The sequence below is a fragment of the Balaenoptera physalus genome, assembly GCF_965194825.1.
Source record: "Balaenoptera physalus genome assembly, chromosome: 12".
Taxonomy (NCBI): Eukaryota; Metazoa; Chordata; class Mammalia; order Artiodactyla; family Balaenopteridae; genus Balaenoptera; species Balaenoptera physalus.
The window spans coordinates 25605894-25631862 of NC_138897.1; the positions used below are offsets into that span (position 1 = coordinate 25605894).

Below are 25969 nucleotides of genomic sequence, written 5' to 3' on the forward strand. Positions count from 1 at the left end.
CCAGTAGGTGCTCACTCAGTGGCCCCTCCACAATCCCTTCCCCAAGGCTCTCAATCTATGAAGCAGGGCCAGAAGCCCACCCTGACTTCTCACGATGGTGGCTCATAGGATTCTGACTTTGGAGAGGCTAATTAAATCTCACATGAAGCCTCGCAGACAGAAGTCGAGAAAAGACCACTTAACTAGAGCGAAATGTGGGGACAGAATACGGGCAGCTTCATTGACCGGCAGCAGTTTCTGCTCACGTTCTGCGCACGCGCCTTTGAGTTGGATTTCGGGGGGAGTGTTCCTCTTCCCTCCCTCATTCTGAGCTCATCTCTAGGGACCACGACCAGCCAGCCCCACTCTGCTTGCTCACCTTGCCTCTTCAAGGATTCTGGATTTATCTCCCCTGAGCAATCTTCCTCGATTCACTCTAGAAGGGTGACTGTTGTCTCCTTTGTTCAGTCTAGACATTCTATTTCATTAATTTATTCAACAGGATTTATTGAGCACCTACTATATGGCAGGCACTGTTCCAGGCACTGGAGATATAGCTATGAACAGAGTAGACCAGCCCCTGCCTTTAGAGAGTTTCCATGCTAGTTGGGGAGACAGAAAACAAGCACATTAACAAAGAAAACTCTTAAGGTGGAGTCAGATACTAGTCAGGGCTATGGAGAAAAAGAAAGCAGGCTGTGAGGAGTATGGTCTGGGAGGGTCCCTCTGAGGAACTGACATCCAGAAGAGGTCTGGAAGGATACCTGGAAGGGCATTCTCCCAGAAGGAACGGCAAGGACAAAGGCCCTGAAACTTCATCTCCTGTGTTCCTTCACATTTTTTCTCATTAAGAAGCACTTCATTTTATACGATATGAATATGCTGCTGGCTGATCCCTTTACTCTATGTCTTTTGTTTTTCATGTCTTTGTTTTGTGTGTCCTGCTACAACGAAGGGAGGAAGTCAACTTGTAATTAGCAAATCTACTAAATTACGTTTAATCCTCATCCCGACAAGGAACTGAGGGCCAGAGTGGGTAAGCTGCCTGGGTCTGTCTAGCTCTGAAGTCCACGTCTCCCCCACACACCCTTCTCTTCTGGCTACAAGAAAGGCTGATCCTGGCCGGCACAGGCCTCCGGTTACCGGTTACCTACGGATCGTTGCTGGCAGCACTGACAGTGGAGCCATCGATAAGGAATTGGGCTCTAGCTAGGACTTGAGGTGGACAGAAAAGAGGAGAAAAGGTGGTTCCTAACTTGCTGGTTTCCACACCAACAAGTGCTGCCTAAACGTCATCTACTCTGAAGGTGGGGCAGCAGTGAGTGGGGTATCATCAGCTGCTGGATTTAAATTCTTTGACCCTGGGCGCTGCAGCAGGTTAAAGAAAGATCAGTGTGGGTCCTGGAGAGACTTGGCGTGTGATTTATGCACCGGCTCCCAGCACAGGGCACTTTGTGTTTCCACTTCTTCTCCCCAGTAGACAGCAGCTCTGTGAGGGCAGGGGCCACGCACAGCATGCTCGTGCCTAGGCCCCAGCAGCCCGCTCATCCCTTGGCACCCAAACTGCTGGGTGGAGGGGACCCGAGCTGGGGCAGGTAGGGCTGGCAGGGCTGGGACGGGGGATGGGCAAACCACGAAGAGGCGTTTGTTGGGGGACGCTGAGCCAGGATTCACTGGGGCTGCTTACAACCTCCTGGTGGGTGGGAACTAGGCAAACTTTTTTTTTGACTTCTGTGTTATCTGAAGTTACTGATGGCCATTTTTTTACCCCACAGCTCCTGATTGCTTATCCTCTAAATATATAGGTCACTCCCTCTCCCTCCTAGCCAATCCCCACTCCCCTGCCCGGACCTAAACACTCACAAAGTGTCCCAGCTTGTCTCCCCACATGCTCCCCAGCTGGCTGAGCAGCCTCTGACATCAGCCCACCGGGAAAACGCCACTGGGACGGAGCAAGGGGAAGGATGCTTTTTTTCCAAACCCAAAGGATTTAAAAGAAATCTATGGACAGACGCATGCGTATGTGTACATGTATATATGTGTGTATCTTGTACACAAACTCCACCAGGAAACAATGCATCCTCCACCTTCCACTCGCCAGCTTAGAAAAAGAATCCACACCCCGGCCCCTCCCCGTCCCTGCCCGCCTTCTGCGCGACTCTGCAGAAAGCAGGGGCCTCTTGAAGTTCAGACATTAATTACTGAGTTAGAATATTTTTGAAAATTACAAGGCATGGCCCCAGGAGATAAGAGGAAGCAGAGGAGAGCGCGGAGCGGGGTGGGGAGGCGGGGAGAGCCGGTCCGCCCAGGGCGGCGGAGGCGGGGCTGGGGGCTGGGCCGGGGGAGGCCCCGTGCCTCCAGGAAGAGCACCCCACCCCCAACCCGCAAGGCCAGGCGCCCCCTGCAGGCAGCGCCGGGAGAAGGCGAGAGGCCGTGCCGCAGGGGGCCTCCGTGGGGGAGGGGAGGCACTGGAGGACAGCGATGCAGGACGTTTCTTTCTGGCCCTGAGCAGAGAAGTTTAGACAGCTCTACCTCTTAGCTCTCCACTCGAGGGCTTAAACGTAAATTCCTGCTAGAGAATGGTTATGTTAATTAAAGCTGTCTTCAACGAAGGGGAGATAGATCAAATCAGTCCCCCTCTATAATTAGGAGGATTGATGGCGCTGAGGACTCGCTGGGAGGGAACTTGGAAGGAGTGGCAGCAATTCAATCTAACTTAAAAAAAAAATGTCGAATATCTGCTGTTTAAGAACAGCCGCTCCCACCTATATATCCTTGACACGGCTACCGAATTCTCAGAGAGCCACATCTTTTCTGCGTCTCTAAATTTTAGAGAAAATACCGAAAGCTTGCAACTGCACCACCTTCCAAAACGGAATTGAAGAGATGTCCTCCTGAGCCATGTTGAGATGGGTTTGGAAATCTCTTGAGTTTTAAGACTGTTTAAAAACGGTTCTGGCGTGGAGACTGGTTTCCCTTTGGAAACCAGTGTCTGGTGGAAGCTGGTATTTTTATAACTCCAGGCTCTCTATCAGATCCTGTGTTACCATGGTTGCTAAGGAGAACACTGGCTTCAAATTTCACATTTCAGTTTGCAGAGTCTGGCTAAGGAAGTAGGACAGTTAAAGGGGGGGCTGGGGGAGGGTCGGGGAGTGGGGGTGGGGTGAGACCTGAATTTTATCTTGAGGAGGTCAAGGATCCGGGAAGCCTCGCCTCAGGTGGGGACACATCAGGGTGCTCGTGTGTGTGTATGTGTGTGTGTATGTGTGTGTGTGTGTGTGTGTGTGTGTGTGTGTGTGGTTGGGGGGGTGCCTGAGTAGGTCAGCGGCATCACACCACAGAGTGACTTGGCTGCCGAGTGGAAGAGGGGGACGGCAGCTCTGGAGGGGACAAAAAACTGTGGGGAGTTATTTCTGCAGAGGTTACAGGAATGGTTGCTTAAGCTGGGTATTCATAGCAGCAGCTGCTGGACCTGCAGGAACTCTGCCGCTAAACCAGCGCCCAGGGGCTGTGTACCTGCCCTGGGAAGGCTGCAATCTCAGAGGAACATTCCAAGCGGGGTCTGTGCCTAAGACTAGGGCTGGAATAAACTGTTCATGGAGGAAGGTTCTCCTGAATTTTCAAGCTTCCTTCCAGCCCTTCCCTTCCTGCTTCTTAGCCTGCTTGATTGAAGGTTCTAGTCAGAGTGTTCTCGGCTAAGATGCCCTTGCCAGGCAGATCTTGTCTCATCTGCCTTCTGGGCACCCACATTCCTGCTTCCCACTCTCACCTTATTTTGAGCATTGTACTTTCCACCATGCACTGAGTTATCCGTGGGTCTCTCTGTCCAGGGAGTGCCCCAGATTTATTAGACTTTATCTCAGCACATTTCTAGCAGGAAAAGTGTCTGGGAGACTTTTCAATTCAGTAAAGAAATAGCATTTTTCTCAGTGTTTGTTGAATGAATAAACAAACTCTCCTTTATGCTTTCCATGGTGTTGCTCTCCGGCTTAAAACACTCTCAGAGAGAGGTTCTCAGTATCATCTTGTGTCCACCCGAATGCCTCTGCTGGGAGCCAGTGCCGGCCCATGACCCACCCATCAGGCCGTCTCTTTACCACACCACACAGACGGGCCGTGCTTCATTCTGGCTCCCAGTCCTCCGCTCAAAGTTTTCTTCTTGGGGGCCTTTCTCCATCCCTGCCAATACCTGTCTGAAGCCCACTTCCCCTTAAGCTGTAGTCCCCCTTCCCCTTTGCCCCCAGCAGCTGCCCACACTCCTAAACTCCCTCCACCTCTATATTCATACAACCCATCATAAATGTTCACAGCTGCTTGATCTCTGGGGATGTGGTAGCCAAGTGGATTGTAAGCCTTTTCGGGGAGGATCACAACTTGTACTCCTTCCTTTTAGTACAACTAGGAAACTTTGCAGTTCAGTAAGAAACTAGCTTTGTCTCAAACCAAATCACCGCTTACTGAATGGACACAGAGTCCTGAACAAAATGCAGTCAGGGTTACATGATAGATGAGACGCAGCCTATCCTCAGGTACCAATGGAAGGTGGAAATGATTTTAAAGCAATCAAGAAGTCACCAGGCATTCATCCAACCACTGGTAAAGGCCATGTCCAGAGAGCGGGTGTTGGCAGGCCGGTGTGGATGCGAGTTCTGCAGAATGCTGCAGCAAGAGTAAATTGGGGCGGGGTGGGGACGCGGTGGGAAGTGAACCTGGTCTTGAAGGTGGGCTAGAGTCAGGCAGGAGGAGGAGATCACGCTCAAGGCAGGAGGAATGTAAGAGACCTTCTGTGGAAACACAACAGGAACAGGGTGGCTGCAGCTGTAGGACTCATGAGAGATTCTCCAGGAAAAGGGGTTGCGATCGTGGGGGGCCTTGGTGCCCAGTTAGGAGAATGGATCTTACTTTCTGGGGCTCCTGTGATGCGATAATTCTCTTGAGTAATGCCTGGAATACGGTTTGCTTTCAACAGCAATTCACATGTCAGCTCACCGACAGGCTACACTACTTGCTTCATGTGAACATCTCACTTATTTTAAGCCTTAAAACAAACCCGCAGAATGAATTATTCCCATTTTTCCCATGCAAAGAGAAAATATTGAGGTTCAGAAAGATGAAGAATTAGGTTAAAGCCCCACAGCTAGTAAGTGGCAGAGCTGGGATTCAAACTCTGGTCTCTCTGGCTCTTCCGGTGGTACCTTTCCACGTGCCCTTTGCTCATCAGCGGCCTCACGAAGTGCACCTAGGATGCGGCTACTCGTGTTTCTTAACCTTGGCTGCACATTGGAGTTACATGGGAAGCTTAAATCTCCCCCCACTCCCGTGCCTCCTCAAAACCCATCCCCAGAAAGTCTGATTTAATTGGTCTGAGAATTTGTAATTTTGTAAAAGCTTCCCAAAGATTAGAGGGGGCAGGGAGGGGGCAGGCACTCCCCACCCCTGCCAGGGATGCAACTGAGAGTCCTGGGCTGCATGGAGGATAATTTTGAGTCTCTGCTTCCCGTTAGGGTCCATCACCACCCTGGGCACAGCCGACCTTGGTCTCTTCCAGCCCCAGGGGGCCCTGCCTTGGCCCCAGCTGGGTGGCTAGACACAGCCCCATCTCCTGCTCTCGGGAAGGGAGGAATGGTCCCACTGGAAATTACCTCTGAGGAATGTTCTGCTTGACTCTCTCAGCCCTGTGAAAGAGTGGAGGATCTCCACCCACACCCACTTCATCTCAGCCTTTTCCGAGGTCAGATTTCCCCCTGGAGCCAAAACAATGTGAGCAATTGAATGCACGCTCACGCAAAAAGTTAAAAAAGTGGCTCTCTCATTGTTGCACGGAGCAATTTCATTTCCGGAGAAGCCTGACTCGTTGCCCTCTGTGTTCTCCTCCACAGCCTGCGAGCCTGCCAGCCTCCTCCAGGAGCCCCGCCAGTTGCATCCCTGGGGGGATTGTGGCTCAGAGACACCCCTCAGAGGAAGGGCAGGGAGGGGCAGATGGGGTTTCTGGTGCCTGGGGGAAGGAGAGCAAGGGAGCCAACCAGAGGGAGAGGTTGGTGGGGGTCACAGAGGGGTGCAGAAGGAGGAGAGATTCCTGACAGAGGCACCCCCTCCCTTCCTCCCTTCCTCCACTCTGACCTCTGGCTATGGCTGCCGGACTCAGAAGAGGGCAGGAGGATGGGAATGCAGAGAGGAAAGGTGGGATGTTTGGGGGAGGGAGGAAGGATGAGAGGGAGTGGATAAAAACACCCATGGTGCATGGGGAAAGTCGGCTCAGAGGAAACAAGTGTGAGGGGTTAAAATCCACCCCAGTATCCCCTGCAGAGGAATTTTCAACAAAGCTCTCGAAGTAAGGGGCCCAGAGAGAACCATTCACTGATAACTTGGAGGAGTCTAGCAACATCACCACTGGGTTACAGAGGCGGCAGAGAGCCTTGTAGGGTCAGGAAAAAGGGGATGAGGGATGGCACTGGGTGAGCCAGACCCCAAACCTGCCAGGTCAGTTCCAGGTGAGACGGGAGATGATAAAACCCTTAGCTCAGGCCACAGACACTGATTACAGCCCTCCTGTGTGTGGAACCCTTGCAGTCACAGTTTGGCTGAGGACCTTAGCAGGATGAAGGGGTCCTTAGAATGCTATTAAAAACAGCTTGAGGGACGTCTTAGCATTTGTTTGTGTCTTTAATTTCTTGCATCAGTATTTTGTAGTTTTCAACGTACAAGTATTTCACTTGCTTAGTTAAGTTTATGCCTAAGTATTTCATTCTTTCTGATGCTATTGTAAATGAGATCATTTTCCTAATTTCCTTTTTTGGATAGTTTGTTATTAGCATATAGAAATGCAATTGATTCTTTTGTATGTTGATTTTTATCCTGCAAATTTACTGAATTCATTTTTTAGTCCTAACAGTTTTTTGTGTGTGGAGTCTTTAGGGTTTTCTATATACAAGATCGTGTCATCTGCAAACAGACAATTTCACTTCTTCCTTTCTGATTTGGATATCCTTTTATTTCTTTTTCTTGCCTAATTGCTCTGGCTGCGACTTCCAGTACTATGTTGAATAAGAGTGATGAGACTGGGCATTCTTTGTCTTGTTCCCGATCTTGGATTAGAAGACTAATATATTTAAAATGTCAATACTACTCAAAGTGACCCACAGATTCAATGCAATCTCTAATCAAAATTCCAGTGTTATTTTTCACAGAAATAGAAAAAATAAATCTAAAACTCATATGGAACCACAAAAGACTCCAAATAGCCAAAGCAATCTTGAAACAATTTGAAAAAGAACAAATCAGGAGGCATCATACGGCCTGATTTGAAAATATATTACAGGGACTTCCCTAGTGGTGCAGTGGTTAAGAATCTGCCTGCCAATGCAGGGGACACGGGTTCAATCCCTGGTCGGGGAAGATCCCACATGCCACGGAGCAACTAAGCCCATGCACCACAACCACTGAGCCTGCACTCTAGAGCCTGCGAGCCACAACTACTGAAGCCCACATGCCTAGAGCCTGTGCTCCGCAACAAGAGAAGCCACCACACCACAACGAAGAGTAGTCCCCACTCATCGCAACTAGAGAAAGCCTGCATGCAGCAATGAAGACCCAATGCAGCCAAAAATAAATAAATAAAATAAATAAATTTATATAAAAAAAAGAAAATATATTACAAAGCTACAGTAATTAAAACAAACATATAGACTAATGGTACAGAATTGAGAGCCCAGAAATAAATCCATGCATGTATGGTCAACTGAGAGGGAGTGGACAGAAACAAAGGTGCCAGGAAAGCACAATGGGGAAAGCATGGTCTCTTCAACAAATGGTGTTGGGAAAACTGGATATTCACATGCCAAAGAATGAAACTGGACTCTTAGCTTATACCTTACACAAAAATAAACTAAAAAATGGATTAAAGACTTATAAACATAACTCCTGAAACTATAACTCCTTGAAGAAAACATAAGGGAAAAGTCTCATGACATTGGTCTTGGCAGTGATTTCGTGGATATGACACCAAAAGCACAAAAGCAAAAACGGACAAGTGGGACTATATCAAACTACAAGGCTTCTGTACAGCAAAGTTAACAACAGAGTGAAAAGGCATCCTACAGAATGGGAGAAAATATTTGTAAACCATATATCTGATAAGGGGTTAATTTTCAAAAAAATTTAAGGAACTCTTACAACCCCAAAGCAAAAGAAACTAATAACCAGATTTTTAAAAATGGGCTAAGGATTTGAATAGACATTTTTCCAAAGAAGACATACAAATGGCCAACAGGCATATGAAAAGATGCTCAAGGTCACTAATCATCAAGGAAATGCAAATCAAAACCACCCCACACCTGTTAAGAAGGCTATTTTATATATATATATATATATATATATATATATATATATATATATATATATATATATATATAACTACAAAAGATTAAAAAGTGTTGAGAAATTAGAACTCGTACATTGTTGATGGGAATACAAAATGGTATAGCTTCAATGGAAAACAGTAGGAAGGTTCCTCAAAAAATTAAAAATAGAACTTCTACAGTATATCATCCAGCAATCCCACTCCTGGGTATTTCTCTAAAAGTACTGAAATCAAGATCTGGAAGAGATAGTAGCACTTCCATGTTCATTGCAACACTATTCACAGCAGCCAAGATGTGGAAATAATCTAAATGTCCATCGAGAGATGAATAGATTTTTAAATGTGGTCTATACACAGTGGAATACTATTCAGCCTTAAAAAAGGAAATTTGCAATATGGGACAACATGGTTGAATCTGGAAGACATTATGCCAAGTGAAATAAGCAGTCACAGAAGGACAAATACTGCATGTTTCCATTTTTATGAGGGATCTAGAATAGTCAAATTCATAGAAACAAAGAATAGGATAGGAGTTGCCGGAGGCTGGGGGGAGGAGGAAGTGGGGGGTTGCTAATCACCGGGTATAAAATTTCAGTTATGCCAGATGAATAAATTCTAGAGATCTGCTGTACTACATTGTGCCTACAGATAACAATACTGTACTGTATACTTAAAATGCTGTTATGAGAGTAGATCTCATGTTAAGTGTTCTTACCACAATAAACATTTGAAAACATTAAAAAAAATTAAAAAGAGCTCATGAGGCAAATATGAGCTGTAAACAGTAGGGCAAGGAGACTTGCGCAGCTTCTGGTCACCAGTAATACTCCTCACTCACTTGGAAAACCATCTTGGCAGAAACTGTTAGCTCTTAAACAATTAAAGAGCTTGTTGAAAATTATTCTTCTCCATCCCTCGAAGAGGGATCTCTGATTGGCACATGCTATTTATGGCAAAAACAGGATCAATCCCACAAAGATCTATTTGGCTTCCACCACAGAGTAGGCGCTGGGTACAGACGAGAATAGAATAAGAGCAGCTCCTGCTCTGCTTGTAAGGCAGTGAAGCAGGGTGTTCAGGAGCAGGGACTCGGGCAGTCACGTCTGGATTCCGATATTGACTCTGCTGCCCGCTAACTGTGGGGCTGTGAGCAAGCTGTCTGATCTCTCTGTTCTCTGGAAAACGGGGATGATAATCTTCAGGGTGTTGCCCGAGTTAAAAGACAAGAGAATGCATTAAGTGCTTTGGACAATGCCTTCCACTGTACTGTTATCAATACTAAAACATCCTCTAAGGTGATGTAAAAAGGATGGAGCTATAAGGATGGAGTGCACTGCCTCGCTTAGAAGGGAGCTCCTGGTACACTCGGCTGGGGGTGGGGACAGGGGAGGTTCCAGAAGAGGTGGCTTGAGCTGGGCCTGGAAGGAGGTGTTTTAGGGCCAGGAGGAGAGAGACTCCAAGGATGGAGTCCAGGATTTCAAGCTTGAGTGACTGAGAGGGGGTTAATTCAACTAGGTCAGAGTGTGGAAGGAAATGCCCAGGGGCCTCGCTCTAGGGCAGGGCATCTCTCAGAGAGCTGGCTGTCCTCCAGCCTGAAGGGGCTCAGGGGCTAAGCACACGCTCAATCTGGGTAAGCCCCTCATCCAGTGAAGGTGGGCTCCCTGAGCATGAAGACCCCGAGACTGAGGATTTTGTATCTTTCCCTTAGGTTTGTTCCAAACGAGACTCTTCGCACCAAGATGGCCCGTGGGTTTGTGCTTGACTCGGGGGCATCAAGGAAAGGGGAGCAGGGGAAGCCTTAGGGGGTGGTGCCGAAGCAGAGGATGGAGTGGGTGTCCCATGATACTGAGAAAGGGCAGTTGGGGAGTCCTGGGGCTGCTGTCTGGCCACAGTGGGGCAGGAAGGCTGGGTCTGGGCCACGTGAGGACAGGGAGTGAGCAGGAGGGTTTGGGGCACTGCTGGCACATCCTGTTGGAAGGCTCGAGGCTTGACTTGGGATGTGTCTAGTGGACAGCCAGAGATGCTGGCCTGGGGATGGTTCAGGGGGCTGGGATGACCTCAGGGCAGGGTGGGCCCTGTACATTTGGGGTCAGCCATCTACATGGCCCCGGGGGAAGAGCCTCAACTTGTACAGCATAGAGAAAGGCAGCGGCAGTGATTTTGGCTTCTAGAAACATCCCAGAGCTGGCTCAACCTGCTTTGGGACGTGGGTCAGGCCTGGGTATGCGTGTATGTGTCATAAGGTACAGGAGGCAGCAGCTGACTCTAAGAATTCAGGGGTCTCCCCACGTGGCCTCAAGCAGCTAGTTTGGAACGCGGGGCGGTGGTTTCCTCTTTTACAAAATGGTGAAAACCATTGATCATTTATTTACCCTTCAAGTTTACCATGAGCCTGGCGGGGTCTGTGTGAGTTTAATGCAACAAGCAAGTGTGCGGCAGGGGAGGCTCCTTATTTCTGGTCTGTGCAGACCTGGCACTTGCCGGATCTCACACCGGAAGGTTCGCACTACCTCAGGTGGTGTCAGAAGTGTCCCAGCAGCCAGGGCCAGGGCTCGGCTGTAGCCCTGCTTCCTGCTCGGGGGAGCAGGTGACAGCAACACCAGGAGGTGCCCAGATCACGCAGAGGGAACATGTTGGGGCAATCCAGGTCAATGCCCTAGAACAGTGCTTCTCCCTGCCTTGAGGTGGGTGGTCAGGGCGCAGGGCAGCTCAGGCAAGGATGAGAGGACTCCAAGAGGCCACCAGGGCCAGCCCCCTGCCTCCAAGAGGGCTACCTGCAAAGCATCCCAAAGGGATGCAAAAAGCATAGCCATGGCCTATCTTGGTACTTCAGTCTGAGCTGAGGACACTTTGAGAGTGAACTCAAGTTGGAAGAGGTCATTGTCTGAATCTGAGAAACAAGTCTGAATTCAAGTACATTTGTCAAGAAACATCGTTGGCTACGTGAAGTGGTAGAGGCTTACAGGGCCGCAAAGCACCCAGGAGAGGCCTGCGTGCTCTGCTTTCGTGCAGATCCACGCCGTCTGGAATGAATGTGCTATTTTCCTATAAATGGATGCTTCAAAAACATTTACAGATACCCCCTCCTTTCTCTTAAACTGCTCTATTATCTTTCTTTCAGAAACACAAAAGTGTCTCTTGACCGCATACCTCCCCTTTAGCTGACAAGTTCTCTTTCCCTGCGGCCTTTCACAGAAACACTTCTCCAAAAATGTGTCCACACTCATGCCCTCACCTCCACCGACTCCCCAACGAGGCAAATGTAGCTTCTGTTCTCACTCCACTGATACCGTGGACCCCTCCTTGTTGCCAAACCCAGGCCTCTTCTCTGTCCTGGTCCCACTGATTCCCCAGAGGCTGTTCCTCTTGGGACCAGCATCTTGGGACCAGCTGCTGAGGGTGGGAGGGGACCAGCACCTGTGAGGTGTGGGCTGGCCCTGCTGGACAAGGGCTGTGATGATTGCACCCTCCTGGCTTGTTTCCAGCCTCCTGGCCACTCCTTGTCCACCTCCCCTCTTCCATCTCACCACCGCCCCCCCTGGGTGACCCCATCCAGTCCCCAGCACCAGGTACAGGTCAACACTTCACACAACGCTGAAGCCTGTGTCCCCAGGGATGGCTAACAGGCCACCCAAACTCTCGGTTTTCATCCACACTCTACTTGTTTCTCTTCCAGCTTCCCCATCCCAGGAATTGGTGCCAGCAGGGTGGTAGATGAGGACCCTACGTCACTTCCTTCCTTCTCTGTATCTCATGTCAGCAAGTCCTGTTGGTTCTAACTCAAAGATATAACTGGAATGCAACTGGCCCTCCCCCTCCTCACTCTCATGACTGTGCTTTGAGCCACCAGCCTTTCACTGGACACACCAATAGCTTCCACATTTGCCCTTCAATTCTACCCCTTGCGAGCTGCCAAGGGTGACCCTCCAAAGTGGATTATGATACCTGGTAGGGCAATCACCCCACTGACTTCTTGCTTCTTAAAAGTTTCTTTATTATCCTTATTTATTTCTTTATCAGAGGAAATTTAGAAGCAAATATATTTTAAAATAAATAATTCAATGGTAAACCAATCCAGTCCAAAGATCTATTCACTCAGTATTTTCTGTAGATCTCCCTTCTGTAGGCAGTGTTCTAGAGTACGAATGACTGCAGCCTGAGTTCATAATACTTTCCTTTGGGGGATTATTTCCTTTTACGTAAACTCAATAAATAAAAACCTGGCTAGAGTAAACAAAAGCACTGGGAAGTTCCGTTTCTCTTAACCAAATGATTGATCACTTTAAGTGGTACAAGCCTTGTAGCTTTCCTGGCGCATCAGAGATGGAGACGCGCGTCGTTAGCAGACAGGGCAGCGCCCACGCTCTCGGGCAGGGCCGGCAGAGACTTACCTCCCTGAGACAGGTGTAGATGGGGCAGACGAGCACGCGGAAGGGCTCGCCCGTGCTGCTGCGCATGGTGCCGAAGACCTCGCACAGGAAGGTGATGAAGCCCAGCCAGCGCTCCACGTCCTGCTGCTGCAGCTCCTCCCGCACTGTGAAGTCCTTCTGCGGAGGCACAAGAGACCGCGTCAGCTGCACAGGAGCTGGGAGGGGCCCCGGGCACCACCCCGGTCTGCTGCAGTGCCTACTGGCTAAGGGCTAGGCCCGGGCAACTGGTAAACCCCATGATTTCCATGAGAAAGGCGATGGGTGACCCATGGCTGGAGCATGAACGCTGAAGACTCACTTGTGGGCAGAAAGACCACCTTGACCTTTAGCCACAGCACCTCTTCTTCAGTGTCCCCAGATTGGGGGGCCCTACAGCCTTGCCTCACTGACCCAGATACTGAGGTGGAGGGAATGAGATAAAGGGGGAGATGACACATTTCCCAGTCATCACCTCCTCCATTCAACTCCCTGGCGCTAAACTATCTCCTTTGCTAACCTCCAAATCATGCCCCCACAGCAGTGAGGGTAACCACACACCCAGCAGTGGGCATCTGAGGCCCATCTTGGCCCCAGCACTGGCCTAGAGACACAGCTACAACCCCCGCCAGCAAGTGGCCCAGAGCATAGAAGGAAAACTAGAGGCATTCATTCACTCATTCATTCATCCTCCTTAAAAATACCATTGCCCGACTGTGTGCCAGGCACTGCTCTAGGGGGTAAGATAAGACATGTTCATTCATTTTAGTTCATTCAGTTATGAATGAACTAAAAGCCATTGGAGGGTTCCAGGTAAAGGCACTTTGGGGAACTCAGAGGTAGGAGTTATTCCTTTCAACTGGAAATTGGCACCTTGGAAGAGCTAGGATTCTGACCTGAGAACCTGGGGGAATTTCAGGTGGAGCAATGACCACAGGTGAGGCACCGGGAAGGTAACATGGAAGTCTGGGAAACAGGGAGGTCTTAGCCAACCCGTCCCCATTGCAGGTGGGTAGAGAGGAAAATGGGGGCAGGGCTGGGAAAGGAGGTTGGGGCTAGAGTGTGGATAATTGAAACCAGCCCAGGAGTCAGGTTCCATGTGACGGTTGGTAGGGAAGGTTTTGGGGGGTCATTGAAATGCCTTGGTCATACCTGTGCTCTTTTGAAGGTTAATATGGCATAGGTGTGGAGACCAGAAAGGAGGCCACTGCGAAGGTCCAGACAGAATGAAATAAAAACCTGAACTCTCTGGCGATTGAAAGATAAGACTCTGTGGTAGATTAGGTTATGTTCAGAAATTCTTCCGCCTTTCCCCTGGTCTTCGGGTTTGACCTTGTGACTTGCTTCGGCCAGTAGAATGAGGCAGAACTGACACGGTGCCAGTCCTGATCCTGGTCCTTAAGAGGCCTTAAGTATTTACGCTTACTCTCCTGTGCTGCTTCCGTCATTGTGAGAAGACCATCCGTGGGGTGGCCCAATGGTCCCAGGAGGAGGATGAATTACTTTTCCTGCTGCCCCAGACCCTGCAGAGGGTGCTGTACTGCGGGCCTTGAAGTCATGAAACTTTGGGTAGTTCTATCCTCATTAACTTCTGTTTATCCCACTATATCTTTATGTGGTTAGAGCAGGGGCAGGCATTACCATTCCCATTTTAGAATGGGGGAACTGAGGTACAAGAGCTGAAAAGACTTGACCAAGGTCACCAGTACAAGAACTTGAATGAGAACCTAAGCCCTTCCATTGCTCTCTGCTCTGAGCTGAACGTTCTCAGCCCTGGTTGCTCAGTGGAGTCCCCTGGAGGAACTCCGAAGCTACTGATGCCTGGACTCCACCCAGAGAGGCTTGTGTCATTGGCCAGGCTGAGGCCAAGACCCTGGTATATTTTGAAAGCTCCCCAGGTGATTCCAATGTACAGCCATGGTTGAGAACAACTCTGGACCTTTATAAAGTGTCAGCACGGGCGTTAAAATGGTGCCCCTGTATCAGTGCCTGAGACGCCCTTTCTCTCTCTCCCATAAAAATGCCCGTGAGAGGGGACATAAGCCCCACAGCAACACCGAGAAGGAAGATTACAGTTCACTGCAGACGCCTTACCATTGACTAAAATGCTGTCGTTGAGAAGTTCTGGTTGTCCAAAGCCGCTTGGCCCCCTACCCATAAGACAGGGGTGAGATGGGGAGGGAGCTCAAGCTTAAGCCCTCCCTCTGTCTGCCGCTGGCTCGTAGGCAAAGAGCCTGTAACTGTTAACAAGCCCCCGTGCCTGTGCCCTACGGCAGCTCCCATCAATACTGCTCTTATTCTAGTCATTGCAGATTCGGGGCAGAAGGAGGTTAGGTGGTTCCCTGAGTCCTCAGAGGCACAGTGTTCTCAGGCAAAGCCCTCTGGGCAGGAAAAGTCTCAGGGCAATGCAAACCAGGGACTGGAGTTTTTTAAAAAAATGATTACATCTGACCAAAGAACTACAGCTTGACTCAGTTTCCTCCTGATAATCCGTGGCATTGAGAGAGGATTCTGTTTTGGGCTAGTAGAACTCACTAGAAGACTGAAGGCCTGCTAAATATGGGGTATTGAATTTGGGATGTGCACATGAAACCACCAGCTTCAGGTCTGAGGAGAGACTCTACTATTACCTCAGCAGACACTGAGCAACTCTAAGGATGATCTGCACAGCTAACACCAAAACCAAACCCAGCCTTTCTCATTCAAGGGTAAGGGAGGAGAAAAGAACTATGGCATCTGTGGAAAAATCCTGCACCGCAGAATAGGGGAGCATTATCTTGAAGATCTAATGGAAATGCATAACTCTGAAAATGTCAACTACAATAAAGCAAAGACAAATAAAATAAAAAACCCAACTACAAACATGTGGGATTGTATATCTGTTAAGAACAACAACATAGATTCTGTGACATGTGATTAGTTAAAAAAAACCTTAGGTTGAGATGAAGTGTGAGACTGGAAATGGGGATAGGAGAGAACCAAAGGAAGTCAGAAATCCACAGCAAAATGAAATGTGAATTGGAGGCAATAAAGAATAGAATGGATGCTGCAGGAAATGTGATAATATGAGACAGACTTGGAAAATGACTAGAGAGCTGAAGACAAAGCCATAGATTAAAAAAAGAAAGAAGAAAAAGGATAGAGAAGACAGAGAGTGGACATGAATTATAGAGGTTTTCAAAAGGACATCAGAATACAACAAAGGGACCCAAGAGAGAAACTTAAAGTTGAAAACAAACAAAACAAAACAACAAAAAAAAGAGCTGACTCTTCAGGCAAAAAGTGTTCACAGTGTTCCAGAGCCCCACTATTTATACTTAGCAGGAGAATTTTCTTTTTTTTTAATTTCAAGGAAAAGGAAAAATTCTAAAAACAGCTTTGAAGGAAAAAAAACCCCTAGGTTTCTTACAAAGGAACAAAAATATGGTTGGCCTTATACTTTTATAATTGATGCTAAAATTCAGAGACACTGAGGCAACATCTTCATATATTTGAGGTGAAAAGAACACACCTAGCTATGAGTGAAAGCAAGACAAAGACATTTTACACAAGCAGATTTTTAAAAAATCCCACCCACATGCTTATCTTTAAAAGAATTAAATGGTGCAGCTGCTATGGAAAATACTGTAGTGATCCCTCCAAAAATTAAAAATAAAATTATCAATATGATCCAATAGTTCCACTTCTGGGGATATATACAAAAGAACTGAAAGCAGGATCTTGAAGAGATACTTGCACACCCATGTTCAAAGGAGCACTATTCATAATAGCCAAGAGGTGAAATCTACTCAAGTGTCCACTGACAGAGGAATGGATGAACAAAATGTAGTATATGCATACAATGGAATATTATTAAATCTTAGAATATTCTGATACATGCTGCAACATGGGTGAACCCTAAGGACATTATGCTAGGTGAAATAAACCAGCTGCAAAAAGGACATCAGAATACACAGAACAAAGGGACCAAGAGAATCATCATCATACTGTATGATTCCACTTATATAGGTATCCAGAGTAGTCAGATTCATAGAAACAGAAAGTAGAATGATGGTCGTCAGAGGCTGGGGAGACAGGGCAATGAGTAGTTGTTTAATGGATTAGAATTTGGGTTTTATAAGATGAAAAAGTTTTGGAGATTGATTACATAACAATGTGACTATACTTAACATGACTAAACTGTATACTTAGAAAATGGTTGAGATGATAAATTTATGCTTTTTTTAAAACACAATTAAAAATAACTTAAAAACTTTCTTGAATGCATGCTCCAGCCAAAAAAAATTTACTACTCAACTCTGAGAAAATCATGGTATAGAAGCACCAGAAATGAAAACTTGAAACCAGGTAGATTTATGAAGTTAAATCAAAATAAGTAATTATAATTTTGGTTATAAGATTGAGTCAAAATCCAGAAATAATCCTCTAGAGAGAAGATACTTAATAAATAAATGTAATCTGAATAAGAATTTCATAGTAGTAGTAACCTAATAATCCAAGATTAAATTACTTAAGATTGATGAATACTGGTGGGAGAAGGAGAGAAGACTTGTAAAACACACAAAATTTCATAATTTAGACCATAAAGATTCGCAGGTTATTGCTTCTTTCTTAAGTTTGATAAATAGAGAAATAGACATTAAAGTGTGCTTTTAAAAATATCAAAACATGGGACTTCCCTGGTGGCACAGTGGTTAAGAATCTGCCTGCCCAATGCATGGGACACGGGTTTGAGCCCTGGTCTGAGAAGATCCCACATGCCACGGAACAACTAAGCCCGTGCGCCACAACTACTGAAGCCCGCGTGCCTAGAGCCTGTGCTCCACAACAGGAGAAGCCACTGCAATGAGAAGCCTGTGCACTGCAACGAATAGTAGCCTCCGCTCGCTGCAACTAGAGAAAGCCCGCGCACAGCAATGAAGACCCAATGCAGCCAAAAAATAAATAAAATTAAAAAAAAAAAATTAAAACACTAGTAGCCATTAATAGATATAAAATAAAAGTAAAACACAAGTAAAATCAAAGTACTTTTCAAGATAACATTCATTAAGTAAAATAAAAATTATTTATATAGATAAAAATACAATCCATAATAGATAACATATATACTGTATAGCGCAGACTCAAACTACATAACACAAAAGCTATTAAAACATAAGAAAAAGATAGAAAAATAGTATTGGAAAATGAAATCACTAGTATTCTTTTGCTGATTAAATGAACAAAAAATGTATTACTTAGATGACTTAAATAGTGTAATGAATAAGACAAAATTGAAACAAACCTCATTATAAGCTGTGATTCTACTACATATGTCAGAATACAGAAACTGTACAGGTTACATACTTGGACTAAGAATTAAGAACAATTTTAAAAATAGCCAGTTACTTGTTTAAAAGGCATTCTCCTAAAGAAAGATGGAATGAAGACGTAATCAAATATACAGTAATAGATTATTTAGGAAATAAAGAGCTGTAAAAACTTGTGTGATGTGGTCAAAGCTATAATGAAAGGTAAATTTATAGTCTTAACTATTTTGGCTATTTAAAAAGGAAGCAAAGGGACTTCCCTGGTGGAACAGTGGTTTAGAATCCACCTGCCAATGCAGGGTACAGGGGTTCGAGTCCTGGTCCGGGAAGATCCCACATGCCGTGGAGCAACTAAGCCCATGCACAACAACTACTGAGACTGTGCTCTAGAGCCCGCGAACCACAACTACTGAGCCCACGCACCACAACTACTGAAGCCTGTGCACCTAGAGCCCATGCTCCCCAACAAGAGAAGCCACCACAAGGAGAAGCCTGCGCACCGCAACGAACAGTAGCCCCCACTTGCCGCAACTAGAGAAAGCCCGCACAGCAACGAAGACCCAGCGCAGCCAAAAATAAATAAGAGAACTCTCTAATAAAGATCAGAATTAACAAGAGAGTTTAGTAACTAATTAATAGTATTTAGATGTAAACTTAGTATACAAAAATCAACAGCTTTTTTATGACAGAATTAACCAGTGAGACATTTTAATGCACAAAAGCTCATTTAGTAAGCAATACAAGTTCTTAAATGACATTGTTAAGAAATGTGCGATTTCTATGAAGAAAATTGCAAAACTGAACAGAAATTTAAGAGAAAGTCTTAAACAAGTGAAGAAACACATAATATTCCTTAATGGGTAGACAGCACTGAAAAGATGGTAATTTTCCTTGAAATAATTCACAAGTTTAACACCAATTTGTACTCCATATTCCAACGGGAGTGTTTTGGAGGGAAAGGGGAAATGGAGACTTGAAAAAAACCATCCTAAAAGTAATTTGAAAGAATAATAGGGAAAAAGCTAAAAACAAAATAGAACAAAATTGGAAAGAGTTATATTACTTTCACCTATTCTAAAGCTTTAATAATTAAAAGGGTGTGGAACTGACATAAGAATGAATAGCTAGATCAGATAGCCTAGAAACAAATTTGGCATCCATAAGGGTTTATCACATGGCCCCTAGAGAACCACAAATCAGTAGCAAAGGAAGCATTATTCACTCAAGCAATGATGCAGAAACAGCTGTCTACGTCGGGGTGGGTGTGGGGTGGAGTGGATAATTTAGAGTCTCCTTTCACACTGGCCCCTAAAATGAATTCCAGATGAAATAAAGAGGTAAATGTTAAAGAAAAAAAAAAAAAAAAGGACAAACCATAAGAACTTGAAGAAAATTAAAGTATTTATCGAATTTCTGGATGGAGAAGGGTCTTCTAAATTAAAACAAGAGGAATGCATCAAAAATCGAAATATTATAAACACACTTAGAAGGCAATGGATACACCAGGAAAAATATCTGCAATAAATGTGACAAAGCGTAATGGTCTTAATGTTTAAGTAGCTTGTTCAAATTGATATTAAAAGTACTAAATCCCTCTTGGACAAAACGAGAAAGGGCATTAAAAGATAATTCATATGTGAAAACATAAATTGCTGACAAATATATAAAAAGAAATTAAATCTCAGTAGCTATCAAATGAATGAAAATATCATTTTTTCGCACCTTCTGTGTTAGCAAAGCTTAAAAACCAGTAATTGTCACTGCTGGTAAAGATGAAGTGAGACAGGCACTCTCATAATATGAGCCATGTAAACTGGTATCACTTTCCTGAAAAAAATCTTAAAATAAGCCTTTGGGGACTTCCCTGGTGGTGCAGTGGTTAAGAATCCGCCTGCCAACGCAGGGGACACGGGTTGGAGCCCTGGTCCGGGAAGATCCCACATGCTGCAGAGCAATTAAGCCTGTGCGCCATAACTACTGAGCCTGTGCTCTAGAGCCCGCAAGCCACAACTACTGGGTCCATGTGCCACAACTACTGAAGCCTGTGCACCTAGAGCCTGTGCTCCGCAACAAGATAAGCCACCGCAATGAGAAGCTCGCACACCGCAACAAAGAGTAGCTCCCGCTAGCCACACCTAGAGAAAGCCCGTGCACAGCAATAAAGACCCAATGCAGCCAAAAAAAAAAAAAAAAAAAAAGCCTTTCAAGTGTTCTTATTGTTTGATCCAGTAATTGCACTTCTGGATAATTATCATAAGGAAATAATTTAAAATAACAGGAAAAATAAGCTTAATACACACAAAAATTCAACAACTTAAGCATCCAACAATAGGGGAATGATTAAGTAAATGATGATTCATGGACCCATTAAAATTACGTTTATGAGAAACTTATAACAGCTTGGGAAAATGGCTGTGTAATGCTAAGTGAGAAAAACAAAAGCAGGGACTTCCCTGATGGCGCAGTGGTTAAGAATCCGCCTGCCAATGCAGGGGACATGGGTTTGTGCCCTGGTCCGGAAAGATCCCACATGCCATGGAGCAACTAAGCCCGTGCTCCACAACTACTGAGGCTGTGCTCTAGAGCCCGTGAGCCACAACTACCGAGCCCGCGTGCCACAACTACTGAAGCCCGTGCACCTAGAGCCCGTGCTCCGCAACAAGAGAAGCCACCACAATGAGAAGCCTGCGTACCTCAGCGAAGAGTAGCCCCCGCTCACTGCAACTAGAGAAAGCCCGAGCGCAGCAACGAAGAACCAATGCAGCCAAAAATAAATAAATAAATGAATTTTAAAAAAAAGAAAAAAGTAAACTTGCAAATATTATATAATCTCACCCATGAATAAAAAATTCTTTTATATAAGGAAAAAGTGAGAAATATCCAAAGTGTTAACAGTAGTCGTTTCTCAATAGTGGAATTATGGATGACCTTTATTTTTTACTTTTTATTATTTTCTGAATTTCCCCACTTTTCTGAGAACGTTTCGTTTTATAGTCAGAAAAACAGTTACTTAAAAAGAAACTGGCAGATCGTGACCCTTTTCCTTGATTTTTTTGATTAGGACATCGGAACTCTTGGAGTGACCTGCCAGCTAGTGGTGATTCTCACTGCAAGGGTGGGGAAGTGGGTTGTGACCTTGCCCAGCCCAGAGGCCACCAAAAGCCAGCCTATGTGTCTCTTCTGGGCGCATACGTTGTAGGTTGCCAACTTCTCCTCTGGAACAAGGAGCTCTTTTTTGCCAACTGAAACCAGCCATCCCCTGGGTCTCCAGCTCTGCCTTCAACCTCAGCCTTTTGCATCCAGAACCAGCAAGGGGCCTCAGATTGGTGGCAGCCATTTCAAAGACTGGTATTTGGCTCCAGGTTCTCATCTGACTGGCAGGCTCCCTCCCAGCAACCCCTAGTGCCTTTCCCCAAACTTTAAGGCTACCATTTAAGCCTCGTTTCCTGCCTAAAACTATTTATTGACGTACTGCTATTTCCTGCACCGGCCACATCAATAAGCCCTGAAAGCCATTCAGTGTCTCAGGTTTCTCAAGGCATTCTGGGAAATTCTTCCCTGCTCTGGATAACCACATGAACTCTGGCATGATAGAGTCCTGTGGTCAAGCCAAAAACAGCTGCATACAGGCAAAGGGGGAACCCCCCCACCGGGCGGCCAGCGGCTGCAGCAGGGAGATGGTGCCCTGAGAGACGGGAGGCATTAGGGCACAAGGATCTTAGTGTATTCTGAAGCGTCCTGAAGTAGATGGCAGCCCCACCAATCCCTGCAAACTCACCATCATTTCCTTCTCCTAAAACAAATGACCAAGGGAAATTTGCCCATCCACATTCTACATCCCTGGTGACTCTGGTTTGTTTCTGTGCAGAGAGGTAGCTGCTGCTGCGATGTCCCCAGTGCGGAGGAGAAAGTGCCCTTTTATTTACTGCTGGCAGGAAGTTTCTTTTTCCTTGAGAAGTCACGATGAAACGTGAGAGGGGTGGGTCCTGGGGAGCTAGTGACAGCCCACCAGCAATGAGTTGATCCCAGTCCTTCCCCCAGGACACTGGTTGGAGGGCTTAAAAAGAGTATTTGCCAGAATTCTTTATACTGGCAAGAGGAAAGTTGTTTTCAAATAGAAGGTACTCTGTTTTTTATTCGGCGCAAACTTTCCCTTCCTTCAGGTTTTTGCTCCCATGTTGGCTCCTCAGGGGGGCCTCCCCTAACTGCCTCTCTAAGATAGCAGCCCCCAGGGCTCATCGTCTGGCCCTGGTCTATTTTCCTCCTAGTCTTTATTATCTGTATCAGGTCCTGTATTTGTTGATGATCTGACCCTTCACTAGAAAGAAAGTTTCCCTAGGTCTGGAGTCCTGTTGTCTTATCCATTGCCACGTCCCCTAGAATGGTACCTGGATCATAGGAGGCATTTGGTGAACATGTGGGTAAAGATTCCACGCTAAGTGATCAGACAGCTCTTCTTTAAGAGGCCAACCTGTTCAGAGGGAACAGGCTGCCACCATTCTTTTCTTTTCTTTCCTGAGTTCTTTTTTTTTAAAAATACATCTTTATTGGAGTATAACTGCTTTACAATGTTGTATTAGTTTCTGCCATACAACAAAGTGAATCAGCTATATGCACACACATATCCCCATATCCCCTCCCTCTTGAGCCTCCCTCCCACCCTCCCTATCCTACTCCTTTAGGTGGTCACAAAGCACCGAGCTGATCTCTCCGTCCTATGCAGCAGCCTCCCACCAGCCATCCGTTTTACATTTGGTAGTGCATGTATGTCAATGCTACTCCCTCACTACGTCCCAGCTTCCCCTTCCCCCGTGTCCTCAAGTCTGTTCTCAACATCTGCACATCTTTATTCCTGCCCTGCCACTAGGTTCATCAGTACCATTTTTCTAGATTCCATATATATGTATTAGCATATGGTATTTGTTTTCCTCTTTCTGACTTACTTCACTCTGTATGACAGACTCTAGGTCCATCCACCTTACTACAAATAACTCAATTTCATTTCTTTTTATGGCTGAGTAATATTCCATTGTATATATGTGCCACATCTTCTTTATCCAATCGTCTGTCGATGGACACTTAGGTTGTTTCCATGTCCTGGCTATTGTAAATAGTGCTGCAATGAACATTGTGGTACATGTAACTTTTTGAATTATGGTTTTCTCTGGGTATATGTCCAGTAGTGGGATTGCTGGGTCGTATGGTAGTTCTATTTTTAGTTTTTTAAGGAATCTTCATACTGTTCTCCATAGTGGCTGTATCAATTTACATTCCCACCAACAGTGCAAAGATGCTCAACATCACTAATCATTAGAGAAATGCAAATCAAAACCACAATGAGGTATCACCTCACACCAGTCAAAATAGCCATCATCAAAAAATCTAGAAACAGGGCTTCCCTGGTGGCGCAGTGGTTGAGAATCTGCCTGCCAATGCAGGGGACACGGGTTCGAGCCCTGGTCTGGGAAGATCCCACATGCCGCGGAGCAACTAGGCCTGTGAGCCACAATTACTGAGCCTGCGCGTCTGGAGCCTGTGCTCCGCAACAAGAGAGGCCGCGATAATGAGAGGCCCGCGCACCGTGATGAAGAGTGGCCTCCGCTTGCCGCAACTAGAGAAAGCCCTTGCACAGAAACGAAGACCCAACACAGCCATAAAATAAAATAAATAAATAAATAAAAATTAAAAAAAAGAGTATGCGTTGCTTATCTAAAATGTATATTAAAAAAAAAATCTAGAAACAATAAATGCTGGAGAGGGCATGGAGAAAAGGAACCCTCCTACCATTCTTTTCTTAATTTAAGACTTGAGAGGACAGAGCCAGTATGTTTGCCAGGATCCACCTTTTCTTTCATTTGTGGCTGTTATTTCACTCCCCAGACGTATTCTTCCCAACTGCTCTGTGCCAGTCCTGGTCCAGTCCGTCTTGTAGCATTTGTTTCACTTTTGTGGGTAACATTTTTGTCACAGGGTGAGGTTTCTTTGCTTATTTGGGACTTTTTTTTCCCCCTTTCAAGGTGGCGTCAAGTAAGCCCATGCCATCCTGTAGAGTCGCCCTTTGCGACAGGGTCATCTGTGGTTTTCACCTGGCTACTCCCCCACCTTGGACCTCCCCTTCGGTCACCTGGCCCCTCAGTGCTGCTTGCTGCAGCCATCAAAGCCCACCTGCACGCTCCCCTCCTCACTTCCCCCTCCCTCCTCTGTCCTCCTCTCTCAGCCCAGGGCCTGCTTGCCTGCCCCCAGTGGGTAGAAATAGGCCCTGGGTAGCTGCTGGGAAGTTCCTGTCCTGCCCAGTCATTAACATTTGGGGGGACCCCAGGGCAGGAGCTTTCACCTCACAGAAGGTGATATGGTCCTTTCTTGGCACCTGGTCACAGGGGCAGAGGCAGGGGCGTTCCCAGGCTGATGGCTGGTCTGGAGGGGAAACTGCAGACACTATGGCAGATCAATCTCCCCTGGCCTGAGAGAGAACCCTGAATGTGCCATTTCCTGTCCTTTCCTGGGACCTTTGGGCTCCATGAGACACCTCTGTACCCTTATGAAAGAAGGATTCAGGGATGTGAAGCTACCTCAAGTTGGTTTCTGTGACTTAGGACCAAAAAGAACTGATCAGAATGACAGTTGGCCCCTCCTCTGTGAGGGAAGAGTGGCTCCCAGCCAGGGGATGAAATGGGGCTGAGTCGGAAAGGAGGGTGGGCTGAGGCTGGGTGGGCATCCTTCCAGCAGAGCCTGGCGTCAGGAGAGGAGGAGAGGGGAGAATGGGCTAGCTGGCTGGCACCTGTGTCTTGGATGGTCCTCCCTGGGTGGCAGCCCACGCCCTGCCTCTCACACCCCCACTTGGGGCAGCATGAAGGAAGGATGGCCCAAGTCTTGGCATCACTCTGACTGGGTCAGACAGACCTCCTTGGCGTCAAAGAGTGACGTGTGCAATGGATCTGGCACACACAGTAGGTGTTTAACAAGTGGCAGAGAGACCTCCTGGTTATTGTGTCCTGAGTCATTCTGTCTACCAAAGCCGGCCCCAGACCTGGCCACCCTCTCCTTCTGGCAGGCTGTGTGTGCGGCCCCAGCCAGGGGGTGTACGGCCAGGCTGCACTCACAGCTGGCCATCACGGCCACATCTGTGTGGCCACAGCTGCCAGTCTTTGCTCAGTCCTGCTGGGCCCTGAGGCCTGGCCCTGGGGATTCAGGTGTACCTCTACTCTGGAACGGTGGGACTCTGACCTGCAGGTCACTTTGGCTTGGCCAATAGTTTGCGGCAGGCCTGTATCTTGTCTGCAGAAAGAAGGCACCCCAGAGGCTGGTGTGAGGATGAGACTACAGCTTCCGCCCTGGGACCGGTTGCTTACTTTGGGTTCTGATGTCCACTGGGCCCTGCCTTTGGGTATGTCCTTACGCTTCCCTCTCCAGGCTGGACCTTTCCCTGAGTAGCCTTGACCTCCACAGGCCACGGCCCAGACATCCAACCATATGATGCCAAAGCCCTGGTCACTCCACTGCTTCCCTCTGTTCTGCCCCCAGACACTGTTAGATGGCATTCTTGGCTGGACAGAAACCCTCTCCAACTAGTTAAAGCACACAGGGCCTGAACTGGTTTATGTGGCAGGGGTGGAAGGGGGTGGTCCCCAAGAACATAGCTGCCCCACAGGGCTCAAACAATGACAGAGCTGGTCCTCCCTGCTCTTGCTTCTGCCTGTCTTAGCTTCGTGCATGTTGACCACTTTGTCTCCTGCCTGGGTCTCCCTTTGCAATGGCAAAGATGGCCGTCAGTAGTTCCCAGTCTCTATCATGACCCCTCTTTCCTGTGCCCAACCCACAAATCTCAGGGAAGGATTCTGATTGGCCCTGCTCGTCAGATGACCATCCCTCAGACCAATCACTGTGGATGTGGAGACGGGGTTCCCTGATTTGCCAGA

General features: G+C 46.8%; 1 protein-coding gene across 10 annotated transcripts in view; it reads right to left on the bottom strand.

Moving 5' to 3' along the window:
• CTIF (cap binding complex dependent translation initiation factor) overlaps nt 1-25969 on the bottom strand; it is a 303940-nt gene that overhangs the window by 27715 nt on the left and 250256 nt on the right. For all 10 annotated transcript variants that reach the window (XM_082416537.1, XM_082416530.1, XM_082416534.1 and 7 more), the window contains one exon: nt 12730-12885. In XM_082416537.1, coding sequence (XP_082272663.1) covers nt 12730-12885 — 156 coding nt within the window. The remainder of the gene's footprint in view (nt 1-12729; nt 12886-25969) is intronic.